Source organism: Loa loa (assembly GCF_000183805.2).
Source record: "Loa loa unplaced genomic scaffold supercont3.8, whole genome shotgun sequence".
NCBI classification, from domain to species: domain Eukaryota; kingdom Metazoa; phylum Nematoda; class Chromadorea; order Rhabditida; family Onchocercidae; genus Loa; species Loa loa.
The window spans coordinates 598,377-618,446 of NW_018108188.1; the positions used below are offsets into that span (position 1 = coordinate 598,377).

Genomic DNA, 20,070 nt, shown 5'->3' on the forward strand with positions numbered 1-20,070 from the left:
TATTATTAATTATTATTATTACTATTATTATTATTATTGTTAATTATTATTATTATTTATTATTCAATGAACATCCAAGAAACTATTTTCTAGTGTTGGGCCTAAAATAATTTACAATTTGTATTGAAAACCTCGAGAGTTTGGAATATTTTGGGGTAACTTCGCAAAACTGTCGGTCCCACATAACAAACTAACAACAAATCTAACATCCCGGTATCTGTGGAAATCCAAAAAAAAGTTTCCGATTGTGTTGGTCGGTAATATTCATGTTACTATCAAATCAGGATTTTTCTAATTCTCAGTAGATGTAACAGAGTGCTCTAAATCTAAGCCTTCAAGAGAATCATGGGTTCCGTAAGTAGTTTATTGCTTTGGTACTTTTGTGATAAATGTAAAAATATATGTGTATTAACAAAACTATAATTAAGTTAAATTGAACAGTTGGAATTATTAGTCGGATTGTTGAAGGAGAAATGGGCTGACTTCTGAAATAAATTTAAATAAATTGAACTGAATTTACTTCAAAATGGTTTAGTAAAATCAAATTTGCTTAAATGATTTAAAGATCAGCGAATGATGAGAAAAATCATGGAACATAATCTCGAAAATATCGATTTAACAACGTGTGTAACATTCTGTTCCAATGATGTTATCATGAAGACGTGCAATCACATTTTCAGCCGGCGAAAAGTTACCTTCCCTGCAAGAATTAATTTTGGTTCTCGAATTTGGATATTTATGCTAAAAATAAAATTGGAACAAATTTTCAAAATAAAGCATTGAATGTTAGATTTTTTCTCACCCGTTATGCAAAAATCAACTTCCAATTGGAGCTCAAACTTTGATTTCAAGCATCATTTTAAATATTTGAAGCTTCGTGAAAATTCCCTCATGCTTCATTATTTGCTCAGTGGTTCTTTTTTATTTTTTCTACCAAAGAGCATTGCAATATATTCATCGCAATATATTCACGATTAAAATTCCTTGAAGTTATACTATTCAGTAATTTTCAAAAGTGAATTATGCTTTAAATAGTAAGAGTAGTTAAGAACCAAATCGACAATTAATGAATAAAAAAAAGGAATGGAAAAAAGACTTTCTTACTGAGCTCTCTACCTGTAGATACTAAACAGTGGAAACTACAAATATCTGAAACAACTGGTAAACTGTAAATCTAATTGATAATATGATAAAGCATTTATATTGATGTGCTCGCTATATCAATGTATCAATATTGATATGCTCGCTTAGGGCAAGGCAGGACTGCCGATTCCGCAGCAAATGTAGATCCCAAACGTTCTTGAAAACATTATCTATGGTGTTTGTGTGATTGCTGAACAAACTACGCCATCGTTTTCCTTAGGCTTACCATAAACTGCTAACCGTTTCGTTCAGTCGATTCACTGATTAACTGTTGACGTTACTTCGATACTTTCAGGTAAATAAATAACTTCAATACTTTGACTGATTATGCTGAATTTTTTATTACTTGCTTTTTAATCTTTAACAGCGAATATAAGTGACAAGCGTACGGAAGAAAAATTTTCTAAATCCATTGCAGTCCTTCAGGTTTTAACAAAATTCCAATGTCAAATTAGTTTTTCATTTCAATAAAACTGATAAAACAGTAAGGAATACTAACAATACAATTAGTGCAGACATTTGAGAAAAGTTTTATTTATATCACACATTTTGATTGCCAATTGGACAATTGATGTATTTTATTTTTAACCGCCGAAATCTAGAAGAAAAAATACAGAAATTCGAATCTGGAAACCATTATTCTAATGTTATGAAAATATGACTGTAGTCTGACTTCATATTTCGTAACTGTTTACTAACTCATTATTTTTATTTATTTCGGTTAACAAAGCATGAAACAGTAAATAGAAGAGACAATAATTTAGGAGAAATGAAACATTTTTATGTTTGGGAAGTTTAGCAGTTATTTTTCATAGTTAGTTGTAAAGATCGAAGAATATGATGAATTCCATTTGTCGAGGATTGATGCTATTATTGGTGTACGCGTTGCAATGATTCTGAATGGTTAATCCAAAATATCAACTAACTTCGCGTAATTTTATGGAAATTTAAGAACAGTACTTCGAAATGGAAATGAGTTTGAAGTGAACCGGAAAGATTTCTTTTAATCATTATAAAAGGAATGAATAAATCAGTAATTTATTTCATCCGTACATATGTGTCTCATAGAGGAGACATGCGACATTTACAGACTTTTCATTGTATTGAGAGGAGTAATTAGAACAAATGTGCGAACTGATACAATTGACTAAACATAGCAAAACAAACAAATGCGAAAAGCGATACATTGGTAGCAAAAAAGGAAGGGAAATATAATATGAAAGAAAAAGAAGAAATCATTTCTGGACTTTTCATTCTTCTCCTTAGATATTTAACTATTGGCTTATCACAAGAAAATAATCTAAACTGGATAGAACTGACTACATTGCTTTTGACAATTTCATTGATTTCTCGACAATCAAAAGGGTCGAACAAACTTTCTACTTTCTGATCTCTGTTTTACACCTCTTTTTGTTGTATGTATCACAAGTATATTTTACAGACACGCTGAGAAGAGCATTCCTTCTCGAAATTTCATACTTCTATTTTTTTCTACTTGAAGAAGTTAAGCGGAACTGGTTCTAATTGATGTTTTCAAAGCATAGCACCCTGTCTTACTGCATTGTTAGTTTTATTTTTTTGTTAGAATTACATCATGTCCTATTCACAAACCAATACCTAACTTATTATTTGGTCTGTTGCTTTGTTATGATATTTGTAGGTGCTCCGGATGAGGATGAACATTCAACTTTTTTCGATTTGACAAGTAATTAAAGTAAACTTCCATATTTGATTTGCATTGACTTTACAGTATAAGAGCTATTTGTTACTTCTTGTGATATCCAGCATCAATGTTTCATCGTTTTGTCCTTCATCTTGTTTCAAGAAACTTAAATCAATAGAACTACTTAAACAAAGTTATTTCTTCACTTGCAACATTATTGCAGAAGAAATATGGTGATTTTAATTCGAAGTTAATGTTTTTAATTTCTTTGTAATCATTTTAGTTTGATTTTATTTTCAGTGGCTATTGTAATTAGATGATGATTTTTAATTTCTTATTTGCAGCAAATTATGATTTTCGGATAAATTTACTAAGTAATGCCATTTGATCTGAGTTTATTGGAAGAATGTGAAAGTAACATATTCAATGCTTGACATTGAGTTTCTTAATGTGATGATATTGAAATGTGGTCAGAAGCCAATCCTACTAGACCTATCCGTTTCAGACTATCTCCACATTTCGCCCGATTCACGCTCCACTTTCTTGCAGGTTGGTTGAGATTATTCATATAAGAAGTAGATTTTAGTCATGAGGTGTATCTACCCTGTTATCAAGATACGATCAACAATAGCTTGTCCTAATTCAAGGTCCAATTTTAAGGTCAATAACCCACGAAGACACATAAACAGTAGACTTTTTAGTGTTCGGATTAGTTTAGAATTTCCTCACCTCACCTCACCGTTGAATTTTATTTTCAGTCCCATTTCAAATGTTCAGTTTCTATTCGTAATTGTAATTTCCATTACTTTTTGAATGACAATTTCGCACATATAATTCTGGGTCATTTAATTTATTGCTTTGTAATAATAGAAGGCCCAGGACGAGAACAATATAAAAGTGAGAGAAAGTGTGATGAGAAAGAAATAAGGCATCTGAAAGTTTTAGAGACTCTTCACCTCATTCACGAACTGTCCTTCTTTTGCTTTTTGAAATCCCAAACTTTTTTCTTCTCATTAATCATGCGGCAGATTACCAATCTATTATTTACCTCTGCATCACAGTATAGTAAGAGATGTCCAATTTCGTTTCCTATATGAATGCACTAGATTTGATTTTACTGAAACTAATATTTATGGATTTGCAATGACGAATTGGTATTTATAACTGGAGTTAACTTCCTCACTTATACACGCGTTTCTTTCAATCTCATTACAAATTTGTTTACCAGTGTGACCAAGTTTCCATCCAAGATGTCGCGTATGTTATGTAAAATAATCCCCGTCAATTCCTACAAGTTTTAGTTATTGCCATTGCCAGCGAATGAATTTGTGACTGCGATGTCGTCATCACACTCAGATTCATCCACTGAAATATACGCTATATCTCGTAACTGCTCTACGTGCGGTAAAGTTAACTTCAGTTTCTCATTTCACTTGTGCAACTATTTTTATATAATAATAGAAATGACTTCCATTTGAGATATTTGTGCCTAATATTCAGTTATATGTATTAAAAGTACTATTACCTGCATTTAAGAATTATCTTATGAGTGCTTTTCTAACTGTTAACAAATATTACAAAAAAAGATGGGGAAGAAACGGACGGGAAGTCGTTGGAAGAGCCAATTCAAGCGGAAAAACAGAAGAGGCGATTAACGTTCGTGTCGGTGAAAGCTGCTGATAGCAATGAATCCAACAATGCTGATTTACCGGATGAAAATGTAAATTTTACACGGTTTTTTATTAATTGATAAAACGGGTATTGGTGGAAAAAAATTTGAAGAAATGTCTAATAAGTTCGTGATTTTTCAGTTGAATAGATGCAGTATTGACGAACAGTGTGATGATTTAAGGAAAAGCAAAAGCGAGGTATTAGGGATTTAACATATGAAATCGAAAGTGATGCAAAGGGAAGTGAAGGAGTTATCTGTTTGGGGTCGGAAATTGCCCGACTTAGAAAATACAGTTTGTCAGCAGTATTTTTCCGACTAATGTTTGACTTTATTGTATGTGGCTTCACTCGCGCAAAGTGGCATACTGCATTAAGTTTATTCTTTTTTACAAGGACAGTAAATCCTCTTTTCTCGAGTAATAAATAATCCAGAATTTTTTCCTCCAATTTTTTATTAGAAAAAAAATGTTTTCAACCTCCCTTTTACAGGGAATTACAATTGCGGAAATGACAATAGTAACTGATACAAATTTACTAGAGATTCTTACAAACAAAACAATTCAACTGAATGGAAAGACTGATATATCAAACCAAAGCGAGGTCGATGTGGTTTCTGAAGCTTGCAGTCAAAATAATTCAAGGCAAGAATCAAATGCACGAATTTTCGATAGACCTGTTACCACCAATACCTCATTCAACGCTTTGATTTCTGAATTTCTTCTTTGTAAAATTCCCCTTAAACAGGCATTATTTAAACCCTTTTCTAGCGGAATTTTGTCCAAAGCTTCAAGTAAAACTACTGATCCATCCTCTTGTGCGATCGTATCAAACGTCAATTCAATTCAACTTTCTCCTGTTCAGCTTCTCCCTGCTGAACCAACTCACACTCCTTCACAGAACATTGAGTCAAAATCTGCGGCTGCAGCGCCGGTAATAACTACACAGACATTCACTTCCATAACTTACCATAAAAACCGTAGCGTTTCAGGGAGAAATTAGAGATGTTTCGCTATCCCCGTATAGACACAAATGAAGCAAAAGCTTCAGTTTCAGAGAATAATATACAAAAGCTCAAAAATCACCGCCTCTTCTTTAGATACTCAACTTGTATTGAATGCCGAGTAGACAAGTGAAACTTTTGCAGCAAGTCCAAGTACAACAATCCTTTCCGTCATCCTCCTCGAAATCATCCAAGACCCAAACATCGCCACCAATTCCAGCCCAGACATCATCTGAAACTTTAAAACCAGATGCGGCGCAGATACGTGCTACAATACCCGAAGCATTGGATAATCTGGTATCTATTCCAAGCAAAAACTCTACGATACATAATTATTCAGATGAGGTTGGTTCATTCTAAATTTGTCCAAAATGCGATGTTTCAGAAAAGCTTAATTTAATTAGAATTGGGCAAGTGGAAGAAAATCGGAATGATCTAGAGAATGCGTGGTAAACGATATACTTTCTGAAGGGAAGCACAACTTGAAGGGACTCGTTTGACTGTATGCATAGCAGTGATTGAAACAAATTTTTCAATAATCATATACTGCAATTATAGCGATGACTGAAGTTGAAAAAGTTTGAGATAGATGAGAAAACAGCAGGGATTGATAGAATTGCAAGAAACATTGTTACAATGCTATTAGCAGTGAATGAAGACAAAAAGGTGATAGCTAAAATGATGAAGAGAAGAGAGTGATTGATGAAAATACAGCAATCATCGACAGCGTACAATCGTTTCATGAGTGTCAAATTTAGGCTAGTCCATAAATTACATATGGGATTTTCCTCTTTACTCATTCATGGCAACGCGGACGTTGTCTACAGGTTGCTTTTTCTTTCTTCCAATTAAAATTCCACAAATAGTTAAACTGAAAAAAAATTTTTCTTCACTTTTTGTGAAATTCAAATACAAAAGATGTGTGTATGTTGAATATATGGAATAGTGGCGATATTTGATTTGTTCATTTTAGTTGCATAAATGAATTCAAGAAGCAGAAAACCTGATTGAACGTAAAATGATAGTTATGTGACAAATGAATGAAGTGGAATACTTTAAGCCTCCACAAGGACAGGCATGTAATGGAGCCAGTCAAGAGAATTCACAGGACTTGTTCTATTTCATTGAGAATTACTTATTCCCATCCGTTTTTTAGCACTATTGAAAGTTAAGATGACATTTTTAATGTTACTCGTGTCATCGACCAAAGACATCTGACATAACTTCTCGGATATTTAGTTACTACAGTGAGAAGAGGTTTTGATATGTCCACTCTCCTACGGTGAGGGAATTTAAGGAGGGGTGAAAGAGTAGAATTCAGTAGTAATAAATGATGTTGTGATCAAGACAGGATGTGATGCGGTTGGGTGGTATGACACATCCGGAATACCACTTCATGTTTGATGCTATTGGTTTTAATTACGGTGGTTAGAACATCACATCCATCGTAATTGTTGCTGTAAATAGGATTGACATTTCAGTGATAACAATAATATGATGACAACAGTAATAATGATTGTGATTTATATGTGTTTGTTGTTAACAATGCTAAAGATTAATTCACAGTTTTATTTGGTCTTCTTGAATTTACAGTTTGTAATTTGCGCAGAATTTTTTCAGTGTATCGTAAGTTTAAAATTTTAGCAAATTTCAAATCTGGTATTTGCTCCTGTGTTTCAGGTAATTCTCGGTGGCACAGCAACGGGAACACCACGGATTCCAAAAACTGTTAAATCTGGTGTTATGGAAAGAAATAACAGTAGTAGGTTTTTTTTTAATGTTAGGCCTTGTTTTTAATTAAATCTCTTTGGTAACGGATTGTACTGGTAGGCTGGTGCACCTTGAATAATGGACATAAATATGGAGTTGTCTTCGGAAGAGATGGATGAGCGAAGTGTGTACGGAACTTCTTCCCACTGAGATATGTAAGACTGTCAAGGGTGTTTAACTATGCTAATTACCGTTATACAAATCGTAATAATCCCGATGGGAGAGCTTTGATGATTCCGGGGGGAAAAAACATAGTTTTCCAAACGAACAAATAAAAATTCGTGTGGGATGTAAAACTACTAATGTAATTATTACACGTATACTTGTAACGCTAGTTTTACGAGAGATATCACTTAGACAAAAAAAAGATGTAAATCATCTGATCAGAACTGTTCTTTTGGATCATCAGAGTTTAGAAAAGCAGGAACGATCATTTCTAACTAGCAAAGAAAAATTATCGACGAAATAGTTGTTATAACGAGCACTACAAAACTTCTAACTTGTCAACCTAAAAACGTAAGTTGTGAAGTTCATGCGGCTACTAGCAGCTGTAAAAGAAAGTTCTGCTTGCTAAAAAACTTATCACTGCTAAAGAAATGATCACTAAATTACTCTAAAAGAGTTGAGTCTAAAAGAATCTGTTGCAGCTATGAGGTACTTTTAAAGGGCTAGCGTGGAATACATACATTAGGAGTTGTGGTAGCCATAATATGGTAAAGATAATATTATGCGGTTTTTAGTTTCAGTTTTTAATTTTACCAACTTCCAAGAAGAATTCTTTTTATTTGAAGTCAGCAGATAGTTATCACAAAAATTGATCCAATTCTGTGGTAAATGTTGTGTATCCTTTTCCCATCTTTCTGTTCTTTCCACTTCTTTGATATACTGATTTATTAATCTTCCGAATTGCGTAGAAAGGGCTTCACGCTGGTTTTAATACTCATGAGTTCCTGAGATGAATCTTCGAATATATGGTCAAATTGCTTGGTGATTCCAGAAAACTACAAAAAATATTTTTATATCAAGCAAAGGCACTGTTTTCACGAAGTCATTGGCCATTTGTAATATGTTTTTACTTAGCAATAATACATGATGTACACTTATAGCAAAGGAGAAATCATTAGCGATATAAAGTGATATTTAAAGCACAATTGAATTTGAATGTCACATATAGCCTTTCAAGTAGATAACTCGATGGGACTACATCCAAATCTTTTTATTTCGTTAAGTTTCAGGTAATTATCTTTGGTAACTTGTCGTTTGTATCTTTCAATGATTACGAAATGTCCTGAAAAAAAGGGACCGGAGCAGTTGTTGGTGACTTTTCTTTCGTTATTCCGTTATAAATAAATAGGATGAATGAATAAGCAAGAGGGGAGTGATTCGTGTATTCAAGTTGTAGCAGGATTGAAGTGAACTTAACGGCAATAGTTGTTTTTCGAGCTAATCAAAGATAGGGAAAAGATTGGACTAATTCGACGTATGACGATTTTGTTTTCATCATCATTAGTTGCCACTTATGGGAAATCCTAGTTTTTTGGGAAATTTAGGGAAAACTTATGAAAAACGCAGAGAGTGACTGCATGGATTATGCTAGTTTCAGTTTGGTTGGTTTCTTCCAAATCCAGAGTAATTTGATAAATGTGTCAAAAAAGCCGGGAAGAAGAGAAATATATAGACATAGCCTATGTATTTCCTGGTCCCTTTGGTACATTTATTTTAGCATAAGGTGAAAATTATTACAGTTGTGCAAAAAAGAAAGTTCTTGGTGTGCCGTAAAATCAGATATAACAAAAGTGATTCCGAGATGAATTCTGCTTTGCTTGTAATAAATGATGATGTGATGATGGGCGGGAAGCAAGAGTATCGATGGCTTCAGTACCCCACTCCCTGCTTTGTTTGCATGTTATTGTGTAACAAATCTGACCATGCCCAACTGTGTTACGATTTATGGTCGACTGTTGACGAATTTCGTTTAGAACTACTTTTCACATAAAATTTTCGCCTGATTGTCCCTCTTTTTGTTTTTCCTTTTATGATAGCTTATTTGAGCGTCTTTAATTTTCTATATCCTATCGTTATTGCATGGTTTGCATGGTATACACTGATACCGGCGAAAATTAAGGAACTGTAATGATTTCTTCAAGTTTTACTTCAGTTCCAACTATATTTATTAGTCTTTACAATGTACACTTGTTGTTAAATGGCATCTTTTCACACTATAATATCTTTCTAACGTATCGTTCAGTCACATCACTCCGCTGATACCGTTCTGATGTACAACCATACTACGGTGCTCTGCTCCACATACAGATAACATTAACCATAGAAATAAGATGGGATAGGGGGAAGAAAGTAGAGAATAATCCAACCCTGTACTTGAGAAAGATAGCATTTAATTTCCAATTAATATTACTCTCCCTCTATGTGAATATTCGTTATGTATATGTGGTCACATACACGAAATGTACGTATTGATACAATCTGCGTATATTAAGTGTATTATTTTTGCGTATTTGTGTTATATTGCCATTTATATATAAGTTTAATCTATCTTTAAAATTTATTGAACGACTGAAAATGCCACTACTAACTGGGTCAGCTGTAGTTTCTGTTATGAAATTATTTGGCAAAAAGAAGAAAGAATGTAAGTTGGAGTTAATACTATGTCAGTTATACCAAGCAATTCTGTAATTTCTTTTTGAAATTTAAACGTATCCTTTACTTTCCTAAAGAATCCATCTTAATTTTTCCTCCTTAAATTGTCAGGTCTTATCAAAATCCAAACTTTTCGCATGATCACTAAGCATAAGATACTAGTAGGATTTAGACATATTACAAAATAATGTTGAACGAAGAGAAGACAGCTTTCTAGTACTGCTTATTAAATTGATTTAAGAATTTGTCGAATTGAAATCTTAATGCTCAATAATTAGTTGAAAGAAGGTGGAAAAGGAGACTATCAGTATGCAACAGACTGAAATGTCTTTGTTTAGATGTTGATACATATCTAGTTAAGAGTGAACTTCTAAAGATTCGGGATAATCAGATCTTGATCACGAGTTGTGATCAATATCTATAATCACTCACTTGTTGTTTGGCGGTGGAAGAGGCAGTAGATTTTAGATGATAACGTTTTTGTCTTGCTTTGCCGGTTACCAAATTTATTTTCTTTTCCCTTATATAATGGTTGTAAATAGTTGCATGACTTGTGGGGATCTGTTGTTGGGAATTTCAGAGAATTTGAGAGAAGCTAAATGATTTAAATTACTGTTGGAAAATTCAGAACTTTCCTTTCTGACAATAGCAAATTCATATTAAAAATCATTTTTTTTCTTCAGATGAAATAGTTGCAAAAGAACAGGAGCCCAATAAAACGGCTGGAATGTTGTTGATGGCGGGAAGTGAAATGGAAAAACTGGAAAGTATGGAGATGTCATTGGACACAGTTCCCGAAGAAAGGCAAAATTTTATTGAAGGGATATCATATAAAATTGATGAACCTAAACCAACGATAACGCAGTTTGAAACACCCCGTAGGCCAACACCTAGGTTGGTTCAAGTTTTTGTAAAAAATTTGGGAAAGTTAGTGTTCAAATTAAATTAATGAATTTTTTATTACTAAATTATGCAGGAGTGAAAGTGGGAACGGGATTTTGTGAAAGTGTTGTGCATAGTTCGAGTTTTGTTGAATAAGATGCCAAGAAAATGTTCTTGGCACTTATAAGTGTGTATGAAAGTAGGGATGTGTCTGTTTGTGGTTCTGTGTATACAAGCATTTGGTCTCAGCTCAGCGTTTCGTTTGAACTTAGATTCGAACTTCAACTAGAGAGGCAATATCGTTTACCATTGCAGTCAGTGTTGTCCATATTAGGCTTTTTAAGACGGAGTTCAAGGGTCTTACTAACCTTTGTATAGAATCCAAGAATTTGTGAAAGATTTTCAAATCTGATTACAATAATTTTTATAGCTACTGAGAAAAGGTAACTTAGAATTATGCTTAAGAACAGGTTTTTTGGCAAAATGAATAACCCCAAATATTCCGATAAGAATACGAGGTATCAATGTTAGGAATATGAATTCTGTAGATATTTTCCGTAGATATATTTCCACTGTAGAAATCTGGATTAACCTTCTGAATTACATATGTTTTAAAGAATTATGAGAGTGAGACAGCTGTTGGAAGATTCGTCGAGATCAAAACATTCAATTCGGATTATTATATTCCTACTGCGCTTTTTACTCTAACTTTTTTCTTCGTTCCACTACTTTATTATTTTGTACATCAAAATTTGTGTCATAAATTCCTGCAATACATTACCAATTACTTTGCTGTTTTATTGTCCTCAGAACTCTGGCTATATATGTCTGCTTAAGTCTATCGGTATTTGGGATTTCATTTGACGAAGTGAATAACAGGTTCGTTCTCTCTTTGTAGGTATTTCCCTCTATCTTTCTTGAGGATAGTTTGGCATATTTTGATTGCTAGAAAAAAGTATTTGCAAAAAGTTATGTAAAGTTTAACAGAACAATGTTGTGTATTTAGAGTATTCAACTTCAAAAATTTCTGCGGATTCACTTAATTTTACGTTTTGAATCCTTGGGTTTTTGTTGCAGTGATCTGCACCGTTCATTATGTTAGTCATATACCATATGAATGTTGGGCTCCTCCGTTCTTACCAGTTACCAATTCTTACTACTAAAGCGAAGATTTCAGTCAGGCAGAATACACATGACCGATAATCGGTTGCAGAAATCTTGAATTTGCTTTATTTCTTTGCTTACCAAGCTTTGCATGTTATCACGACTCGCATGTTTTTATCAAACATTAGTATTAATTGTGATATAATGAACTCAGTAGAAATTAATTATGATGATATTGATTCATCTGAGGCATTCATCTGAGAATAGTATGTGCTTATACGAGTATATTATCTGGAAGATCTCATGTACTATCAAATTAACTTATGTTTATCGATAATATCAATCTTTCTCTTAATCCTTTTATCCGTTTCTTTCTCGGCATGTGTGATTTAACTTTTGTTCTTTTTAAACCGTATATGATGTTTCTAAAACTTTGCTAACGTTTTTTTCTTTTTTTTTTTAGTCCCTGTACTTTAACGTCGAATCAGAGGAAAAAAGTAGGAAATGAGTTTTAGTGATTGAGAAAGTGCTAGAAGATGTATATATTCTAATGCTCACAAATAATTTTGCAAGTCTATTCGACAGTTATTCAAATTCTGTTTTCAGTTATGTCATTTATGAAATGTTCTTAAATGTCGCAAATGTTCATTTCAAATTCTAGTGCGAAATAATGTATAAATTATGCATTGGACGTTTCGAATTTTGGCAGCATCATCAGATGCAAAGGGTAGTATTATTTCAAGGCTTAGATGATGATGGTAATCTTGGAATAAGGCAATAATACTAACATTCCCTGAATTTAGTTCGTTCGAAATTAACACAGATTTTATAAGGGTTGTAAGGAAGAATGAAGTTTAGCAGCAAAGAATATGGAGACTTTATGTCGGATTTGTATTATGTCATGGCTTGCATGTGTTTTACCATATCTATTCCACGGAGTTGAATTTGAATAAAAAAGAAAGAGTTCAACCGATAAATAAAATTTAAAGCAATTGGAATTTCAAAGGGTGCGCAAAAAAATGACACGAATACAAATAGCAGCTTGGCTTAGCGTGGTGGATGTTAGAGTGATACTTCTCACTGGCCACTTCCCCACTACCGTTTCTATCTCTGGAACTTATATGCTTGTCGCATAATGAAATACATTTCAATATTCGGATGGGGGGATTGAAAGTATTTTTTAGAACAAGATCGAAGACTTCAAACGTTTAACTTTTGCTTTTACGCTTTACTTGTCTTTGTTCTTTTGTTTTTAGAACTCTCAAACTCGATCATGATGGAAAGTAAAAAGTTGGTCTCTGGGACTTGTTATTCAGAGTCTGTGAGTCAGGGTGACTTTCGTACTACCTAGGCTGCAGTGTCCTGATTCATATTATAACAGTTCTTTCTCGAAATAAACAGTTATACTATAATTAATATGTCGATTAATCGACTTGTTGCTCACTAAATATTCAAAAACATACAAGTTCATTTTTTGATTATGCAATATACTTTTTGTAATAAAATTAGTTTATTCCTGCAGAGTTTAAATATTAAGCATAGAAATGTAATAAATTTGAAAAGTAGTATATGGTAGATCATCGGTGGTTAACATTTGGAAGTTACGTTGCAAATTAAATGTCAGATATTTCATAGTATGTTACTTACGTAGAGCATATTCTTGGTGTGACAATTCATAAAATTTTTGGAGTAAATAATTACATCATATTGTTGAGTTCATTCTCCGATTCATTGATGGCTGCGTGGTTGATGGGAGTTGACATTCGCTTTCTCAAACTCTTCTCATTTTATTCCATATTTCTCGCCCGCTGTGACATTAACGGAAAAGGCATACGCATCATTAATTTGTATTGTTGCATTTTTTTTATGCCTGTTAAATGCTTGAATTTTTGTGTTTTCAATGAATGGGATTTTATGAATTATTTGGTTCAGTTGTTTTAATTCATTATTGAAATTTTTTTTTCTGCGAAGCAATCAAGATTGACCTTTTATCTGAATATTCATAATTTATTATCAACTGTTTGTTAGATGGATAGAGTACTAATGTTTTTCTATTACTTGTGTTGTTGATAGTAGGATTGTTGTTTACATTCTTGTTATGTTTTTTTCCTACTTTTCGAATCTTATTGGGAAACTTCTTTTCCTGTTTTTTTAAAAAGTATTCGGGGATAATGATGACTCTGTGTAGTCTCTCATCTTAGGATTTTTCTGCAGCATAGATTCAAGAACGATTACACGTCCATCAAAAATGCGAGCCCAACAGTTGCCAGAAGCAACCATTACGCCGTTCTCGAAAACTGACTCAGAATCTACAACTGCAGATATACTTGCTACTAATACAGGTAAAATTTTTTGTTTGTGTTTTAGTTCGAGCTTTGGAGTGGTCATCAATGTTTCGGAAGTGCAACAATATTTCTTCATACGCTATGTGTATGTGATTTACAACCGCATTATAGTAATATCGACGCATCATTCTGAAAGCCAGAATAACTTTGATCAAAAAAAGAGTTTTACACTTAGAAGATCCAGTTTCATTTAAACAGATTCTACGAAAATATTAATTTATAGTGGTAGTGTTGAAATATATTCATTTTCAGAAGTAAATACTTCCGCAACTTCAGGTCAACCGCTTCCTCCAGCATCTGTAACCGGTATTGCAAGCGATGCTCTATCACAGCCGCCTCAGATATTGGGACAGCAGTCAGCAACTGCACCACGTTCACAAATAATTCAGCAAGCTCTACCACAAAGGCCGATGGAGCAACAAATTACGACATCAAATTCTGTTCCACAGCAGATATCCATTCCGAAAATTACTCAATTGGAGCAGCAACAACAACCTACAACCACAGTAGCTCCAATGAGGATTGTAACACAACCAACAGTGGTACCACCAAATATCATTCCATGTATTCCAGTTAACATAAATCCTGCTATCGTTCCTAATGTTGCAACTGCACAGAGTCATCCTCACAATCCTGAAAATCCCCAGAGGTGAATAATCTACTATAAAGGGACAAAGGTTCGCAAAATTTTTATTTAAAACAAGAAAGATTTTTGGCGAATCAATTTTGCTTGGTTTTTTAGGGGAGGACGAAAATCTTCACAGCGTGTACGACAGCGAACCGTCACTGTCCAAAGTCAAGTAAGCCTCGATATAACAGCTGCATACAATGAAGTCAAACAGGTAATTGTGTTTTCTTGAAACATCCACTCTAGTTTTTCTTGAGGGAAAATGTCGTATCATTAGTCCGTAAACAAGAACACATTTTATTTTCCTAGTTCAGAATGCCTGTCTTGTTAAGAAAGCGTTTGCTTCCTGTCCATTTCTGTCACATTTCTTGACTGTTTTAACAAAGGTGGGTAAGTTCTTTCTCTTTATAGAAATTCTACAGTTCTTTCTCTTTATAGAAATTTCTACAATATTTAAGATAAATTTAATTTAATTGCTTACTGAAAATGTTAATAGGAATTAAAGAATGATTGTGGTAGAGGAAAATCGTAATGTACTGATTCAAGTCCGTAGCATGATTTGAGACCGAGGAAGAACTAATTGCAGATGAACTCAGACGATCCTGCTGCTGAACTTGTACGACGTGTGCAAGCTATTGTTGCTACAAGAGAAAAAGAATGGACTGCCAAAAATGAAAAGGTTAAATAAAGGATTTTAATGAAGTGATCTGCTATAATGTTATATGAAGATGAATGGCGGATCTTCTATGAAGGGATCACCTGTAGACCGAATGCTACAGGTGGATCGATATTATTTGAGAATATGTTCGAATTAAATATGTCTGTTTCAGATTTATTCGTTTTCTGTTGTGTTTCCAATGTGACTTGTGAGTATTAATAAACATAATTTTCTGGATTTAATTAATGATTAGCTGTTAATGAGCATTACCCCTAAGCTATAACTCTTAGGGTAGTGAACATTGTCTATTCGTTGTTTGTTGCTAGGCAGTAAGCACTAAATTAGTTGATAAGCTTAATTACCAGTTGATGAACACTTTTTTTTTCCATTTTAACTATAAATCGCAGTTTAGCAAATATGCGATCCAACAAATCTTTTACAGTCATTTTAAAGACTTCTCACTTGAAGGAAATTGATTTAGTGAATTGTATTACAGACCGTTTTCAGTTAACTCAACTGCTTGCACATGAGCAGAAGCGTAATGAACCACTGGAACAGAAAGCTGCCGAACGATTATTAGCTATGGCGGAGTATGAAAAACTTGTGCAAGAATTTGTGGAAGAACTGAAGAAGAAAAATTCTGATGGTGAGAAATTTTGATTATTTTTGATGATTGGATAAGATCGTCGGAGGAAGGTAAAGTTGGTATGCTTTTTACACTTTTCACAAAAATTCAACACAGTTAATAGCATTATTATGATTATGGACGAGTGTAGGTTCAGTGCATCTTACCCTTTTCTCTCTCACCTACTTAATACTATATGTGTCACTTCTCAATGGGTATGGTAATGTCATTTCCACTACCAATTCAACAACACACGCAACTTCGGATGTAAGCTGTGCACCATCCCCATACATGATCGGAGTGGTTAGTGCTTGGCAGCATGAGAAGCAGTTCTTTGATGATTCATTGTGTTTGGCGCTATTTGTTTGGATCTATACTGCTGCTGATTTATATTTATTAGTGGTTTATATTGCTAGTGGCTGTTGTTAATATGAATTTTCTTAGTTTTCTTGAAAGCTCTGAATGAACCAGTGTTTATTCGTTGATTTTTGAAAGAATTGCCAGTTCAACTTTATGGCTGTTTTATTGATCAGAGAGTGACGCAAATCTTCAAATGGTGATATTGCAGAGAAAAATTGCTTAGGTGAATCAAAATCGGTGGGTAGACCAGGACCGGAAGGAAATTTATCACCGGATGATGTAACTCAACTGCTTAAAGAACGAGATCAGCTGGCAGAAGAAGTGAATTCATTAGAAACAAGTTACAGTGAACTCTTCAGACGTTATGAAAAATTGCGACAAACAAGCGTTGAAATTAAACGTGTACGCTTTCTTTTTAATTACTCATAGTTTTTCAAAATTTAGCTGACCGATTTTGTAATTGCCATTGTGAGTTGCTTTCAGAAGGCCGACTTATAGTCGTAATGCTTCACTATATCTGCTTACATTTATTGAAAAGTGTTTGCACTAAATGTTAGATTTCGGGAATTAGTTCTAATTTTTAGAATGAAGACATTGTCAAAAGCGCATCTGAAGAAATGGCAAGGCGGTATTCACTTCTTGTTGAAAAATTTGAAATGCTGCGAAGAAATGCTGAAGAGCAACTTGATCTGTGAGCATTAATTAACTACGCAAATATATACATATATATATTTTTTTCTTTTATATCATTATTCAGTGCCAACTGATTCCACTTGATATTTGAATTATATAACAACTTTAGTTGTTAGGAATGCACTTACCAAGTTTAGATAACTGAAACACTTTGGAAAGTTGGCTTTTTTATCTTTTGCGATGATATAGAATTCTTTAGTTTAGTCGATATTCTGAGCAATGATGGATTGTAATAAATAGTTAAGTGCTAATGTCTTCCTTAAACCTTTTTCAAGAAACACATGCTAGGTTATCTCCGACATATAATTGCTTCATCAGTAGTAAACTTACTCTTTGGATGTTGAAGCAAACATGTTGTCATGATACACTATACTACTTTGTTATAAGTTACCAGTTTACATACACATGAATAATTTTACCAAATGCTTTGCTTTTTTTCTGACATAACTTTTGAAAAATTTCCTGTAGCCACTTAATTTTTGAATGAAATGTTTATAGTTTTGTGTTGCAAATTACTTCACGATTATGGTATATGAAGTTTTTATGATCTCAATATCAAGGTTGTTGCTAATAGATAATTTTGCAGCGCTAATAGCGAAATAGAGAGACTGATAAAACAGCATGAAGCGGATACACTTGGTTTACGTTTGAAAGTGAAACATCAGGAGTCAAAGATCGACAGTTTGACTGTGAGTCTGGAAGCTAGAGTAAGTTGCAATATATATGCAATTAATGTGGTGATGGGAGGTGTTTGCTTCTGAAGTAGATTATCAGACAGAATCTGCGTATATAAATTGGCCTAATGCAATTTGCATATGATAATTATGCTGTTTCTAAATTGATAAAGAGTGTATTTCTATATCAGATGTATTCGTTGCGCAATAATTCAGAAAAGGAGAAACACTAACAAGTAGAATAAATTTCGAATGTGAAGTCGAAATTAAATTTATTTGAAAACCATACGAAAGTGAATGAGCTTTTATCCTATGATCAAGGAGATGGATATTAATCCAGTTCTGATTAAGTGTAACAGGGAAGACTTTTTTAATCTAATCTAGAACTCTTCTGTGCCACTAATTTCGCAAGTAACTAATTTCTGAATTATCAACTTGCATAATCCGGTAGCTATTTTCTGTTCTGTAATCCATAATCATTCACTTATCCATTTTACTTGATTCAAAACCCTCTGAGCACATAGTACTTCCATTTCAGGCTGCTATTTCAATTTTCTACATTTTCAGTTTTTTCCCATAATTTTTGTTTCGTTCAATCTGCCACGTTCCTTTTTATTTGCAGCGCAAGGAATTGGAAATCATAGCGAGAAATACCTGAGGAGAAATAAATATAAAAGCTGCTTATTGCAGTGTAAAATTATAGATAAACTGTATGATGGGGAAGTAGAAATGAAATTTAAAAAGTGGAAATGAAATTTTAGGTAGACGAGATAATTATGCAATTTTTATCAATAAAGCGTAACATTTATAGAACCTAGAAGATGTATTGAATTAAATTTTTGGAGCCCTTCCACTATTTGACCCTAACTTAAAAGCTAGCAATAAATGTTGGTTGTTGCTTTAGCAGGTGTTATATGAAATGACTTAAATTATACATAATATTACTGATTATCCATATATCCGGTTAGCGTAATTCAAGGTTATTTAACTGTGAATACTTTGCAGATTTATTTGCTTATTTTTTGTTTCATTCTTTTTAATGTAGATTTTTCGTTGCTTCCCCTTCACTTTTTAAAATAAACTTTTATATTTGCAGCAGAAAGAGCTGGAAAGTATGACAGCAATATTTGAAGAAGTAATTACGAAGGCAGAAGCAAATGATACTGTGGGCAATGCTTGATTCGAGCAAAATTCTGCCTTGATCTCAGAATGCAATGTCAGTGTGGATATATTACTTCTTTGTTGGAATCATTTGAAAGTTGCATTTTTAATGTTGTTATATGCTAATCGAATTGCAAAGCAGGTTAGAAAAGTAGTCATTCAATTCTATAATTTTCCGGTGTATGATCTCACTTGGCTCCTCATTTTTTTTTGGCTCATTTCAGATCAAAAGTAGATCTATGATTTTAACGAACAAAAAACAAAAACAGGGGAGCATTTGTATGTCGAAACACTCGTCTAGAATTCTTGATTTATATTTGGATCTAGCAGTTTTCATTCAGAAATGAAAAACGAGGAAACTTAAGAGACGGAAAAACGAAATACTTGCAAGATATTCACTAATTGCACATTAGTAATTTTATATGTATATGCTAGCGTCTAGCGTCTGTAAATACGGTGAGCCTGAAAGGCATCTGTTCTTATTTCAATTTTCTTGTGCTGTAGTGGTACTTCATAGCTTTTTTTGTACTTCATTTTTTTGCATCTTGTAAGTTTATTTGAATACTTCAATTTGCGTGGCATCTTTAGTTCTTATTCCTACATATTAAGTTGCGAAATCTTTTCCCAGATTTGAAAATTGTTCTTTTCATGGATTGTCACAAGTCCCATAGTTTCAAACTAATCTGGGGATGGAAAATTTCGGAATTCGAATTTTTGCTGAAGTTCAGTGAGATATTGTGTTCAAGTTTTAATCTCTATCAACCTTTTCCTCCTGGCTTAGTAGTAGATGTCATTTGTCCTTCAGTATTCTATCATCTTTTCCATATTCATAGTGACATCAGTGATGAATTTCGGTAGAGTCGTATGCCGTGCGTATTATCAGCTTAAGAGTTATAACAGGAAATATCACTCATCTAGTATAATCAAACGATCGAAATAAATTTCGTTTCGCTGGACAGCTATGTTTTATTACCTATATTCTGGTGTCATATTTTTCTTCTTCCTTTCTCAATCTTGACTACATAGGAAATCAAT

General features: G+C 33.4%; 1 protein-coding gene across 1 annotated transcript; it reads left to right on the top strand.

Annotated features, from left to right (window-relative positions):
* Positions 1-4,143: 4,143 nt before the first annotated feature.
* Positions 4,144-19,054, top strand: LOAG_16580 (hypothetical protein; the record flags this gene model as incomplete). The annotated part of the gene is made up of 16 exons (XM_020449233.1): positions 4,144-4,210; positions 4,393-4,526; positions 4,659-4,811; positions 4,967-5,407; positions 5,622-5,822; positions 7,158-7,239; positions 10,589-10,799; positions 14,106-14,233; positions 14,513-14,885; positions 14,979-15,078; positions 15,451-15,543; positions 16,030-16,168; positions 16,716-16,909; positions 17,092-17,198; positions 17,787-17,907; positions 18,971-19,054. 16 exons carry the CDS (start codon positions 4,144-4,146, stop codon positions 19,052-19,054), a joined length of 2,628 nt encoding a protein of 875 aa, XP_020307302.1.
* Between the last annotated feature and the right edge of the window lie 1,016 nt (positions 19,055-20,070).